This window comes from Macadamia integrifolia, chromosome 13 (assembly GCF_013358625.1).
Source record: "Macadamia integrifolia cultivar HAES 741 chromosome 13, SCU_Mint_v3, whole genome shotgun sequence".
Classification (NCBI taxonomy): Eukaryota; Viridiplantae; Streptophyta; class Magnoliopsida; order Proteales; family Proteaceae; genus Macadamia; species Macadamia integrifolia.
The window spans coordinates 9,980,861-9,996,089 of NC_056569.1; the positions used below are offsets into that span (position 1 = coordinate 9,980,861).

Genomic DNA, 15,229 nt, shown 5'->3' on the forward strand with positions numbered 1-15,229 from the left:
AAATCCAATGGTTGTCGGGTGAAATCTATTTCAACCCCTCAAATACCTCTTTACCTAACAACCAATGGATGTTGAAATGTACAGATATCACGTGCACATGAAGAATTAAAAAATAATTGGACGATTAAGAATTGGAGAGGAGAGATGGAAATAACATCTGTCTCTAAAAAAGAGCATTCAGTGGCAAAAAATTACCGTACCTAAATGTATTTTGGGTATTTTGAATAATGGGGATAGAAAATATCTACAACGAAAAATTAATTTAAAAATATGAATATATATATATATAAGAAAAAATTAGTAATACACTTATATGGGTAGATATTTTCCACCTGTTCAACCTAACCGCCACTAAAAATTAATTTTTTTTTAAATCTAAATATAATAGAGGCGATTTACTGTTGCGAAAGGTTTTTTTTTTTCCTTCTTATTTTAATCTGTTCTTTGAAACCATTTGCACATCATGTGTAACCATTGTTTAAAATAACCGCCTCAATAAAATACAAAAAGACATATTATTTATATTTCCTCCTGCGCTCCCATTGACTCTTGTGCATGCATAAAGGCCAAACTTCCCTTAGAGTTAATAACCATATTTCCAGTGAATCTCCCTGACAAAGAGAACATATCATAAGACTGTAGGGTCTGTTTGATTGCAATGGAAATTTAAAGGTAAGGGGAATTGAAATTTTCTTACTTTAAAAATGAATGTTTATAATCATTACCCTATGTGATTGTATAAATTACTTAATTTTTTTAACTATATTTAGTAATGATATATTTTACATGTAATTTTTATTTTACATATTATAGCAAAGAGTTTTGGATGCAAAATAAAGTGAAATTTTATAATCAAATATGGAATTATTTCAAGTTAATGTTAAAGTCACGTGGGTAATAATTACATATATATTTTTTTTAAGTGTGAAAATTTCATTTCCCTTTTCTTTAATTCTCCTTACAACCAAACATAGCCGTAATTCACTTGTGATTTCTCTCCCAAAGGGCTTTTGTGCTCTAATTGGTTTTTTGTCATTTTCTACATTTGTTAACTAACATTAACTCTTAGGATTATCCCTCTTTGATTTTATTTGAAGGTTTCTACCCAAAAAAATAAAAGATTTTAGAGGATTAACACATGCAGATGATGATGGAATAATCCATGAGACATTGAAATTGGGTAAGTTTTATGGACCATAATTTTTGTCTTCTATAATCACAAATGCCATTTCTATTAACCGTTTAGAAGGGGAAACATAAAGAAAGCGTGCCCCATAAGTTATTTTTTTTATAGTCAACTAAATGTATGGTCCCACTAAAGTCGTTCATATGGTCAACGTTTGAAGTGAGAAAGGCCGATATCACACACTAGCAACTGGTGGACATCAAAGAGTCCTTCCTACGGTCCTTCCTAACCCATTCTACCTTCAACCCTGTACCAACAATTCTAGAAGGCAAATATTCCTTTTGACAGCATTCATTTAGATGACAAATTTGTGGTCATGGTGCCACATAAGGTGATTCATATTAGTCTTACACGTGGCAAAATCAAGCATCAATCCAAATTAAGGATTTTTTTTTTTTTTTGTGAAAATAAAAATGGATTAGAAATTTGGAACTAAGGAAACAACTACTTAACAATTCTGTCATCAAAGATACCATGTATACTACTTCTAGCCTCAGGCCCTCAATTGCTAAGTTATGAGCTATGGTTTTGTATTGTCTGTTCATATTTTTAACACATAAAGAAGTAACAGTATGTAAAAAAGATTGAATGTCAAAGAGTAATGAGAAGAATTTCCAGGGCCACAACTGTACATCTGGTTGCAGAAGCCAATCCACCATGTTTAATCAGTCTAAATTTCTCTTTGCTTGTTCATCCCATTGTTTATGTTCCAAGGATTCCTTACTGGATCCCTCTTCCCTTGGTTTCTTGAGTTGATCCTGTAAATCCAAAATTCAAATAGGCTGAAGAAAATTGGTTGTTAGAGATAACAACGGCTGCCTATCCAACTTCCTTTGAAACAGGATCAAAACTCCCATCAGTGAGTAAATGACCTCATGTGAAACTGAGAGAAAGTGCAGTGATGGAATCAAATCATGAGTTCTTCAATCTTGTGATACAAGGGCTGAATGTTTCACTAAAGTAGGAACTCTAAAGCCCTCAAGTTTGGGCAGCCAAGCTGAAATCCAAATATTAATTGGAGTGGCCATTACCAACTCGTCAACAGATCATGTTTTGTAAATCAGGTTGAACTACCTTCAACCCATTCCAAATCTAGGAACCTGCAGGGCAAGTAAATATTTATCTAGGATTGATCTAAAAGAATCTTGACCCACAAGCTTTCGGGAGAAACTAAAAGCCAAGGTTAAAGATATGGAGAAGACCTTTCCCAGGTTTCTGATTGCCTTTCCAAAAAGTTAGCATTAATTGAATCCAATTGTTTATACACTGGTTTTGCAAAAAGAAAACAGGTCATGAAATAGATTGGGACTGAGCTAAGGACAGATTTTACTAAGATATTTCTATCAGCATGGGTAAGAAGATTGCTCTTTCCCAAAATAGATTAAAGATATTCCAAGGCCAATTTTCCTTTGTTCCCTATGAGAGCCAAGTAACCAGCTGCTTGCAATCAGACCATATTGTCAAAGTTTTCATCCATATTGCTTAGCTCGGCGCACCCCTTGAAGCATTCCCTGCAACTCGGATTCTTGTGATGACCCTACACCACCATTATCCATATCAATCATAATAAACTGTGAATTATAAAGAAGAATTAAACACCACCCACCTATGACTAAATCTGGATCGTAGCTACCATCACAGATGATGAGATCCTCTACCCCCTCTTTTAGCTTGTGGTAGTCTAATGGGGTTAACTGGGTCGGCTGACTTTGAGCTACAACCTGATTAAGAGGAAAGCATAGAAGGTGCAAATCTGAAACCCACTTGAAACAGATTGAACACAAGCAACCAGATAGTGTTTACTTCTCTGAAAGAGGGTAGCATTACGAAGCATCTAGATGAAATAAAAGGTAACAGCTAAAGTTGACAAAAAGCATTTCTTTTGATTACAGTACAACTACAAAGAGCTGCAAAAATGGAGGACTCTATCATGGATTCATGGGAGTTTTATAGATGAAACTAGAATTGTTCAAGGCAAGTGTGTCAATGCACAAACAAGGAAACAATTGTACACATATGAACAGTAGCTTGAAGTGTAAATAATCCATTAAAAAAAAAAATCATAACCATGTCAAATTCCCATTATATTATTACCTCTGCTTCCTCTTCTTTCTCTTCCTCTGCTTCCTCTTCTTCCTCTTCTTCTTCTTCTTCCTCTTCTTCCTCTTCTTCCTCTTCTTCCTCTTCTTCTGCTTCTTCAGTACCATCTTTCATATTGAGTGGAATGAGACTCTCAATGTAAATCTCCGTTTGAATATAATCTTGAACACTAATAAGATCCCTAGACCTTCGTCTACGGGTGTCATACCCAATCAGCACATCATCATTCATCTCGAGTATAACTTCACCATTCTTTGAATAGCATATAGGCCTGATGAACCCACAATTTTCCAGCAACTGTTGCTTGATCGAGAACTGTTTCACCCAAGAGTCTCTCACGCCGTAATCCTTCATCACCCAAAAATCAAAACGGTCCCTCCAGAACTCACAGACCAAACAGAGTTGTCCTCCAAGAACCCTAACAGTCATGTAAAACTTATCGTCCACAAAATCAGGCAATGGCACCTCTCGCCACTCCTCATCTTGAAGATCAAAGGAAACGATAAAATTGGACACCGTCTGAGACTGTGCAACCCAATGAAGAGCAGAATTTACAAGAACCCCAAATATCTGATGGTCGCTATCGCAATGATTTATGCGGAAGGGCATGTCTGCAATCCTTCTCCATGAGTTGGTGCTAAGTGAGTAAACCTTCACCTCTACCTCTTCATCAAAATCTACAACCCTTACAACCTTGTAATCCTCGGTGATGGGGTCGTAACCAAATCCGTAAAGAACGAAACGTGCCAAGTTAGAAGTAGGATTAATGGGTAGTTTAAGATGCCTTCTGGTAGAAGGGTTCCAGAGGAATATATCTTCACTGTTGTATATACAGAGTAAGCCGTTGCAAGAACCCATTATCTCGGTTACATCGTTTAGAAACTTAGGCTGATGATCGAGTTTTACCAACTCTTGTGGTTCAGAAGAATCTAAGTCGACAGAATAGAGAGAGCAATCACTCAAAATGAGGCTGAGGTAGGCATTGCTTGCAAGGGATCGGCTGAGATGCATTTTGACAAAAGAAGGATCGATTGTAAGAGCATACCAGGATTTGCATACGGACTTGAATCTTAGAAGATACTTGGCCGGAAGCCTCGAAAGTATGTCGGCGATGACTTCCTCAGGGAGATTCTTGTTTAGCATTGCCTCCACTTTGCTAATCTTGACGTTGAAATCCGCCATGGCCGGCGATTAGGGTTTTTCTTCGAAAGCGCAAATCTTTTTAATAAATGGTTTGGTTCTATTTTTAATTTTTAAATTTAAGATGGATTGGGTCGGTTCTAACCATTTAACCCGTTCATTTTAATTCGAATTGATATCGTGAAAATTGAATCATTTAAATCATCAAAATCGATCCGATTAATCTATATAATAATTAAATATTTGATTATTTTAATAAAATATAATAATTTAATTTAGAGAAAAATTAAGGATCATAGAGGTTGTCTAATAATCTATTCAATAATTTACTCCAATTATGTAGTTATGTAATTAAATATTTACTTGTTCAATGTCTCATTTAATTTGATATAAAACTGAAGTGTTTATCCCTCAAAAGCAAATTTTAGTAAATATACGAATAAATTAACAAACTGATTGCCAACTATTTAAAAATCAAATGTAATAAACCACTATCAAAACCGTTTAAAACCGAGAAACCAACATTGTTTAAAAACTATGGAACCGAAATCGTGCTGAGATTTCAAAAAGTGTAATCATTTAGTAAATTGTGCAGTTTTTTTTTCAGCCAAATAAATGTGAATCGAACCGATTAACACCCTTAAATTTCATATGTTCTTAATATTTAGCATGTGACCGTTCATTTAGATGCCAAATTTGTGGTCAGGGTGTCCATATAACATGATTCATATTACTCCAATACCATTTTTACACATGGCAAAATCAAGGGTCAATACATTTTTTTTTTTGTGAAGATAAAAATGCATTAGAAACTAAAGAATAAACATTTCAACAATATTGTCCTTAAAATACCCTATATATCCCTAAGTTATGAGCTATAGTTATATGTTGTTTGTTCACCTTTTTAGTACAAAAAGAAGTAACAGTATGAAGAGAATATTGGATGTCAAAGAGTAATGAGAAGATTTCCCAAGGCCACAAATGTACATCTTGTTGCAAAAGTCAATTCATCAAAGAGCATATTCGGTGCAGAAGGTTCCCACACGTGCGAGGTCCAAAAGGGGCCAGAACTACTTAGCTTTACCCCGAGAATGTCAAAAGGCTATTTTGACCACTTGACCACCAAGTCATAACATTAATACCTTACCCTTAGACCAAGCATACACCTTGCATAAGCCAATTCACCATCGCTGTTAAATCTGTCCAAATCTCTATGCTTGTACATCCCGTCAATTATGCTTCAAAGATTCCAAGTTGAATCCCTCTTGCCTCGGTTTTTTGAGTTGATCCTATGAAGAAAATTGATCATCAGATATAACAATGACTGCCCATCCTGCCTATTCTGAAACGGGATCAAAGCTCCCATCAGTGATGACAATTGAATGATTAGTGGATGGAAGACGAAGCTAGTAATCCTGTGGGGGTTGCTATGAGTGGGTATTTAACATATTTTTGGGGAAGAGAAGTAGAAGATTAAGCCTTTTAAGGTCACACTCCCAACTTTCAATAAGATTGAGGAGATAATAGGAATTGGAGTCAGCTTTTCTAAAAATCAGGTTGTTCCTTGAGTTCAAAAGGAAATAGGCTGTTATTGAGGCCACACAAAGAATGAAAGATTTATCACATTTGGTGATTCTTGGGTTGGTAATTAAGTTTTTAATTAAGCCTAGTAAATTGGGACCCTACAAATTTTAAGCATGATACTAAGTTTACCAGCTCTTAAAGGACAAATGCCAATCTGAATCAGCATCTATCATCAATGTTCATGGACTTCAATTTAGACAAAGTTGGGATTCCTCCCTTCAGGATTTTCCATAGGAAAATTTTGTATTTTGGGGTGGATCTTGAGGCTCCTGATGGTTTTTCATACCATATTCTCAGAAGAAGAGTAGATTGCAGTTACCAGCATATATCCTTCCATATATACCCATGCACCCTTTTAGTAAACTATATTTTAATACTTCGTTTTGTCACTTGACCAACTCTAATTGAGATGAAAGGACCTTGGGAGCTACATTATTGATCCACCATGTGGTATAAATAAGTGTTTGTGCAAAGAATTTTCAATTTCACAACCATACAGGGAACCTTTTCCTATTATTGAAGAAAACTTGGTGATTCATGATTTAAAAGGTGTATTATTGCCCAAGTATTTCTCTCTCTCCCAATAGAGAGACCACATTCTTAGCAAGTATCACGCAACACACAACTCAATATAAGCCTACTCCAAACTACTTTAGGTTTGGCTTCACAAATTCTCTTCCTGCAGTCCATTCTAATTATGGCCAAATCTTCAATTATCCCTAAGCAGAAAGCCTTCTTGTCTCTCTCCATTACATGATACCAATTCAGCATAAAGTTACAAATTTCACTATTTTCACCAAGCAGTTCTTATAATCACAGCTTCCCCCTCCTAATGTGTAGTATAACAAAAGAAATAAGCATCATTTTCCAGCTACTTAATTAAATGGCAAATAATGTATGCAAAAAGCCTTGTCCTCAGCCTTACTCTTATCCTAATAACTAAAAAATGAATCACATGGAAAGTTTTCAAGTATAAGTGTTTAAAAAAAAAAAAACTTTTAAGAGACTAGTATTTTGCAATAAACATGGAAGGGCTAATTCATGTATTCAGCCTACCTTTCCTTCGTTTTGAAGGCAAATAGCCTGAAATTTGATTGATTGCATTGTGACTTCAGAAAGCTGCAAGAATGGAGGACTCATCATGGGAGTATCTTATAGATGAAACTATAATTGTTCAAGACGAGTGAAAATGCACAAACAAAGATACAATTCTAAATATATGAATAGTAGCTTCAAGTGTAAATCTGCTCTACCAATTACCAATTCAATAATCTATTCAAACAAAAACCCATAACCATATCAAATTCCAATTATATTATCACCTCTGCTCCCTATTCTTTTCCTTCTTCTTCTTCCTATTCTTTTCTTGTTTCTGCTTCTTCAATTCCATCTTTGAGTGAAGAATGTGAGTTTAAGTTTAGTCCTATATTAGAAACTTGTAAAAGTTTTTTTTTGGGTATATATATAAATAGGAATTAGTTTTTAAAGGACATGGAGTTCCTTAGAGAGAAGTCTCTCCACTCTCTCATGTGTGGGGATTGTGCAAAAACCCGTGTTGATTCAACTTATGAACAATCGAATTCAAAGATTTTTTTTCTTTTTTCGATAAAGGAAAATAATGGCATTTGGTAAAGTATGTTTTAGAATTAGTTCACCCAAATTATTACATAAATATCATTAGCACCCAAGCCATCATAACCAAAAATTACAAAAATGGCATTAACATTCCACTTTCCTAAAAGGCTCCATTTATTTCAACAAAAAAAATTTCATGTCGAAACATTTTCCTGTGTTTATTTTCAGTAGGAACAATATGATGTAAACCAGGAAATAGAAGATATGCCCAATGCCTCAATGTGACACCGCAAAACTTAAAAACATTCATAGGGCTGTAATGAACTTTACGGTTCTCCGATCCACATCCATTTCTGGTTCCCAAAACCTCCCTATTTATGCTTCTTATTCCTGGTTATGCATCATCAAAGGCTCTTGAAATGAAAATTTCAAATTGCATAAGAATAGAAGAGTGTTATTATGCATAACCGTATTAGAATGTTATTCCATACGAAGCAATTACTTTTAGTGGAGGTTCAGAACCACCACCAAAAGTCCCAATAGCTAGGATCAATTTTCGAATAGTATTCCTAGTCCCCCGTATAAATAACCATGGTTGGAAAACCAGGTTTTGTGGCTCGACTCGTCATCTTCAAAACCTAGTGACTCAGAACGAGGCATGAAAAATCAGACGAGTCATGTCAAATTTCCCCCTCTCATTTCCATACTAATCTTTCTCAAGCAATCCAAATAAATAAATTAAATGAGACAAGGTAGAACAAAGTGTTTGATTTTCAATTTTTTTTTTTTATGAATCTCATCATTCATTCTCTTGGATGACAATGATAAGATCCGACTTCGAAATGTCATGGCCAAGAATCATGTTTTTTTAATTAAAATATAGATGTATATAATCAATAGTCACTAGATTCAATACAAAACACCTCAGACATTGAACATTTAACATCATCAAAATATATTTTAGTTCAAAACTATAGAAATAGTGACTCAATTTGACAAAAATCAGCCGTTTGTGATGACTCGGGCAAAATAAAAGAGTCTTAAATGACTCGGTATGATTTGGTTCAAGTCTTGTCATTTTTTAATACAAGACGAATCTCCATGACTCTTGACCAGGTTTTTAATCCTTTGACTAAACTCCGCCTAATTTTCCTAGTCAAAACTCGATTTTTCAACAATGTAAATAACAATAAATCATACATAATTTGATTCCTAGAGTTTTTAGTGACCCAAAAGTAAACAATTTACATCAACTGCACAGGGAAAAAAACAATTTACATCAACTGTTTAAACTAAAATAAACCCATGTACAAGTCCCCCCCCGCCCCCCAAAAAAAAAAATATATATATATATATATACATACATAAATTGTGAAGGCCGCCAACAACTTGCTATTCTTCGATCTGGAAGGTCATCCAGAAAAACATCTTTAGACTCTCCTTGGATTAATTCTACAAGAAATAAATCAGATCTCAATACCATTTCAGAAGCTTGCAAATTAATGAAAAACAGGATAAGATACAAGATGTTACTAAGTGTCAATGTGTTCTTTTCCTTGTAGTTTCTATTCACAATATGCAATCAAGATCATAGGGGGTTGAAAGATCATAAGAAGGCCAATGATTAACTTGCTAAGCGCCTCTCAAATTGCTACATCTCTAGTACCTTTATGTTCTATTCATGGTAGAAGATAAACAGCTTAAAGGCTACTGGATGATTGGATCCTTATGTTCATTTGCTTCTTCCATGCATAACCTATTTGTATCTGGGGCTCTACAACGAGGCTATGAAGTATGCACTCTACACATTTGTATCAGGTGAGGTCTGAAAAGAAGTCAAGATTATGTTGCAATTCTACCAAGTAATGAAAAGAAGACAAGATTATTGTAGTAGATACAAAGGTTGAAACGAAACACCAGGCAAGAAAGCAATCAAGACATGGGAACAGGGACATTATAAACAGCCATATACACTGACCATACAAGTACTGGAAAGTGAAAATACCACTCTACAGGAATGAGATGTCCAACAACTTAAATTAACACTGACAATATGGTATGTACGTGGCAGAGCCTTTCTTACCTATCTTGATGAGATAGAGTTTGCAACAGATAATTCAAAATACGGGTAAACAAGTAAGAGTTTTAATGGGTTGTGGTTCTATTGAGGGAACCCTGCCTCCCTACTCAACGAGCAGAATAAGATAAGATTCTTCTTCTCCTATTCATTTTCTGAGCAAGGATATTTATCCCTACCATATAGCAACAGTTACACACTTACACCCACTTCTCTCCTATTACCTCTCCTATTTTAACTCCAACCCACACTTCAGACCACTCACTTCAACTCCTCTCACGACTATAACTTCCCATGCACAATCACACGTGTGATCTGAACTACATGAACATGGCATTAATAATAAACATAAGCAACAATTCAAATATATAAAATAACTACCTATGCCAACCAAGATCCATACGTGGCAAACAACTCTTGCACATATCACAATACCATTCCACAACATTTCTTAAGTGATGTTGTTTTAGACCACCAATAGCGGCAACAATATTGTTAGTTCTGAAATCATTAATAAACACTAATCAAGGGCCCTCTTTCCCACTAACAGCAAACACAATCCACTAGGCTCAAACTTGGAACATTGCTGAGTAAATTGAAGAGTCACTAATAGCACAAAATGGAAATATTAGACATCCATGCTAACCCGGAGAATGGACAGAGGGATTCCAAGTACTAAAGCAGTCATTGTTTCACACGGCAGTAAGTCAGTCTCTAGAGAGACCAGTGCATCTTGTTGGAAAAGCGACATGCCCTGGCATCTCGTAAGTTTCTGTTCACAATATATGATCAGATCATACAGGGTTGAAAGATCATAAGAAGGGCAATGATAAACTGAACACTCTTTCTAAACATATGCAATGTATTTTGACAAGGACGGTCTCTCGCCCAGTGCCCAGGCTTACTAAACTATAACAAGTGCCTGATGAACCAGACCTTGCTCCCACTTCAGTAGAAGAATCAGATGAAGGCTAGGGGCAGTCCCTAGCCCAGTGGCCTTCCTGCCCACATCTGAACCAGGACAAACCACTCCTTACATAATGTCCCAACCCCAATGGTCTCCCATGAGAAGCACTTTCTCCTCAACAATCCCATTATTGGAGTTAGGTGTCTGAAGGCTCTCAAAATCTCCTATGAGCAGTAATGTCTTCCTGAGTTCTTGTATCTGGGCAGAACATTTTATGGGCAGTAAACATAACCACTATCAAGAAAATCAGCATTTAAATGGACAATTCAGATGAAAAGGAACTTAAGAGTAATTGCTTCCAGCATCAATGAACTCTACATTTTCTCACTCAAAGAAATCAATGAATCAAACATGTATAATAAATAATAATGGGAGGACATTGGGCACGCTGCTAGATCTCCTCAAGCTAGCAGCTCAACCAATGAGGCGCTCAGATGGGAGGGGCAGGGGGACTTTCCCAAGGGGGAGTGGAGAGAGGCAGGCATAGTGCGGGGCACATCACTAGCGTCCCCAGCCTTACCCAATGATAATATACATCAACGGAATAAATCATTATAAGAGTTCTCGAAGAAAGCAGGATGGAAAAATTGATACAATTTGATTGCTTATACATTGCTATGTTTGGATGCCAAGGAAAAAAAAAATTTGAGGAGAGAGAGACACACATGAATAAATCATTTTGTCATCATGATTTTTTGTCTTATTATGTTGTTTCTTCTCTTTTCTTTTAACCAACCCCATTCATTTGGGAAAAAATCTAAGTTGTTGTAGTTATTGTCGTATGTTTTTTCTTTTATTTTCTTTTCTTTTCTTTTCTTTTCTTTTCTTTTCTTTTCTTTTCTTGACATCCAAACATTGCTAAAAGTTATTTCACTCCAAAAATTTCCCTATCCTTCTTTCAGCCTAATTTTAAAAAATATTCCTTTCAAATAATAAGTGCTAAATAAGAGATGAACTCTTTTAAGAGTACAATTTTGCAATAAACATGCAATGGTCAATTCATGTATTCAGCATCCTTTTCCTTTATTGTGAAGGCAAGAAGCTTGAAACTTGATTGATAGCATTGCGACTTCAGACAACTGCAAGAATGGAGGACTCATCATGGGAGTTCCATAGATGAAACAATAATTGTGCAAAGGAAAGAGTGTAAATGCAGAAACAAGGAAACAATTCTAGATATATGAATAGTAGCTTGAAGTGTAAATCTGCTCTATGAGTTACCATGTCAATAATCCACAAAAAAAAATCATTACCATGTCAAATTCCTATTGTAGTATTACCTCTACTCCCGATTCTTTTTCTTCCTCTGCTACCTCTTCTTTTTTTGTTCCTGCTTCTTCAGTACCATCTTTGGCATTGACTGGAACGAGACTCCCAATGTAGATCTCTGTTTGAATCCCATCTTGAACACTAATAAGATCCCTAGACCTTCGTCTATGGGGATCATACGCTACCAGCACATCTATATCCACCTCGAGTATAACTTCACCATTCTTTGAATAGCATATAGGCCTGATGAACGCAGAGTTTACGAGCGGGTGTTCTTCCATCGAGAACTGTTTCACCCAAGAGTCCCTCACGCCATAATCCTTCATCACCCAAAACTCAAGACTCCAGAACTCACAGACTACGCAGAGTTGTCCTCCAAGAACCCCAAGAGTCATGAAAATTTTATCGTCCACAGAGTCGGGCAGTGCTACCTCTCGATACTTCTCATCTTGAAGGTCAAAGGAAATGATAATATAGGGCGTCTTGCCCTTTGCAATCCAATGAAGTGCAGAATTTACAAGAACCCCAGACACGTAATGGTCGCCTTCCGCGTTTATGTGGACAGGCATGTCTCCAACCCTTCTCCATGAATTAGTGCTAAGTGAGTAGACGTTCACCTCTACCTCTTTACTAAAAGAATCTACAACCCTCACAACCTTGTAATCGTCAGTGATGGGTTCGTAACCGAATCCGTAAACAACGAACTGTGCGAGGGAAGAAGACTTTATAGGATTAATGGGTAGTTTTTGATGCCTTCTGGTAGAAGGATTCCAGAGGAATATGTCCTCCTCATGGTCATTATTGTATACACAGAGTAAGCCGTTGCAAGAACCCACTATATCGGTTACATAGTTTTGAAACTTGTCAGGCTGATGATCGAGTTGTACCAACGCTTGTGGTTCGGAAGAATCTAAGTCGACGGCATAGAAAAAGCCGTTACTCAAAATGAGGCCGACGTAGTTGTTGCTTGAAAGGGATCGGCTGAGATGCATTTTTACAAAAGCAGGATCGATTATAAGAGCACACCATGATTTGCATACGCACCTGAATCTTAGAAGAGGCTTGACCGGAATCCTCGAAAGTATGTCCGGAATGATATCCTCAGGGATATTCTTGTTTAGTATTGCCTCCCCTTTGCTAATCTTGACATTGTTCACATCCGCCATGGCCAGCGACTAGGGTTTTTCTTCGAAGAGAAGAAATGTAATGTGAATATATATATAACATGAAGCACTCCACACAAATGGTTGGAGAAAACGCAGGGCAGCGGAACTGGGAAGACGGTGGATCCCCTCTACTTTATGCGGCGGCGTGAGGCGGTGAAAGAGAAACGGCCTCTGCTCTGCTCATAGGAAAGGATAGATCCAAGAGAAAAGGGGGTAAAAACGTGATCAATCGGGCGGTGCCGGTTTCGGTCGGGCCTATGTCCTTAAAACATGACTTATTTATTTAAGGAATGAATTAGTCTTGATCGGTCTCATGTCGAACTTAGTCAGGTTTCGAGCATTAATCCAGGTAATTGAATTATAATCCAACCATAATCGGATAATGTACTAATAAAGCCTTAAATAGGCCTTAAATAATCTTTATTTTTTTTAAATTTAAAATTCTTTAATTTACAGTTAGTTCCATTCAATAATTAATAAAAATATCAATATATACCTTATTCTAGAGGTGTCAACCAGTCGGGCTTGGCTGGTCTTGGTCAGGCTTAATCAGGCTTAACCACTTGGAACCCTTGCACCATGAACGCTCGTTTAAATAAATAGGCCTAACTTCGGGGGGCATAGTACGATTTATAATCGAGTCAATCGGTGTTGGGCTTTAATCGGGCTTTCTTAAACCGATCTTAATCGGACCTTAATCGGGTTACAGACCTATTTAAGTCTAAACGGACTCTAAATGTGTCTACCCTAAAATTCTTTTCTTAAGTTGGTTGAAGGCTTAGAAATATATGAGGTAAATCTTTAATAAAAAAGAAAAATGATATAAGAATATGATTGTTCTTATAAAGAAAAAGAAGAGATTATAACATTTACAACTTACAAAATAAAGCTTAATTAAATCAAATCCTCTTACAAAGCAAAGTGCAAGAAAGCTTAATTTGTTTCTTACTAGTTTTGGTAAAATAGGAATTTTATGTAGTATTAAAGGACGTCGGGTTGGGTCGGGCTATAATGAGTAGGTTCAAGTCGAGCATATACATGTGTCGGTTCAGTTGGCGTCCGCCAAGCTAGCTACTTGCACCGTGAACTCCCATTTAATGAGACCGACATGTTTATTAATCTAGCCGGTCTAAGTCGGGCCGTAAACGTGTTGGGCTAGAGTTTTCTATCAAAGGAAAACATCTACAGGGGAAGGATTTGTCCCTTTTCATTAGGATGGTGTAGTCATTACATCCTCAGAGACCCACTCTGTTTCTACCATGTCTTCTAGGTTCTTTTCCGCAGAGTTATTAATAAGAAAATTTCATCATAACCCCTGTATGACAAGCAACGTTTCTGCAGGACCAATGGGCGATAATGGGCATGTCAAAACTCAAACTCACAACTAGTCGACTCGAACGATGATGGGTTGAGGGCATTTTTACCATTAGGCTACCAACCCCATTGGTTATTCATGTAATACTTACGAAGTATCAATATAGACAAGTGAAACGATAAATAAAAAATAAAGACATTATCATTAGTTTTGATATTTTAAATTAAGCATTAAAAAACTACTTGATCGCGTGGCCATGACATCCACGTAAGGGTGTCAAATCATAATCGAATCCAATCCCGGACCGAATACCCTGAATCAAATCCAATCCATTATAATATAGTTAAATCCTGGATCTAAAATAAATATTTTTAATTTGGTTCGGTCTGGATCTGGATTTATGCTAAGAACCGTAAATAAAAAATAAAGACATTATCGTTAGTTTTGATATTTTAAATTAAGCACTAAAAATCTACTTGATCGTGTGGCCATGACATCCACGTAAGGGTGTCAAATCAGAACCGAATCCAATTCCGGACCGAATACCCTAAATCAAATCCAATCCATTATAATATGGTTAAATCCTGGATCTGAAATAAGTATTTATAATTTGGTTCGGTCTGGATCTGGATTTACACTAAGAATCGTCGGATCTAATCAAAACTTGACTGAATAACTTAATGTCACTTTTTCATCTTTAACTATAAACGTAATATAACTTATATGGAAACCCGACATAATTAAACACCAAATTGATAAATCATCTTATAGAGTTACAATTATAGTCCAACTGTAAAACCTTTTTTTTTTTTAAGTTTTTGTTGCTTTAGAACTCATGAACCATGAGTTA

The 15,229-nt window shown here is 36.2% G+C and overlaps 1 protein-coding gene across 1 annotated transcript; it reads right to left on the reverse strand.

Annotated features, from left to right (window-relative positions):
- Positions 1 to 2,396: 2,396 nt before the first annotated feature.
- LOC122058999 lies at positions 2,397 to 13,290 on the reverse strand. The gene is made up of 5 exons (XM_042621710.1): positions 11,910 to 13,290; positions 10,700 to 10,827; positions 3,281 to 4,478; positions 2,793 to 2,907; positions 2,397 to 2,723 (listed from the first exon to the last, which is right to left on the reverse strand). Exons 1-5 carry the CDS (start codon positions 13,062 to 13,064, stop codon positions 2,656 to 2,658), a joined length of 2,664 nt encoding a protein of 887 aa, XP_042477644.1. The 5' UTR covers positions 13,065 to 13,290; the 3' UTR covers positions 2,397 to 2,655.
- Positions 13,291 to 15,229: the final 1,939 nt, after the last annotated feature.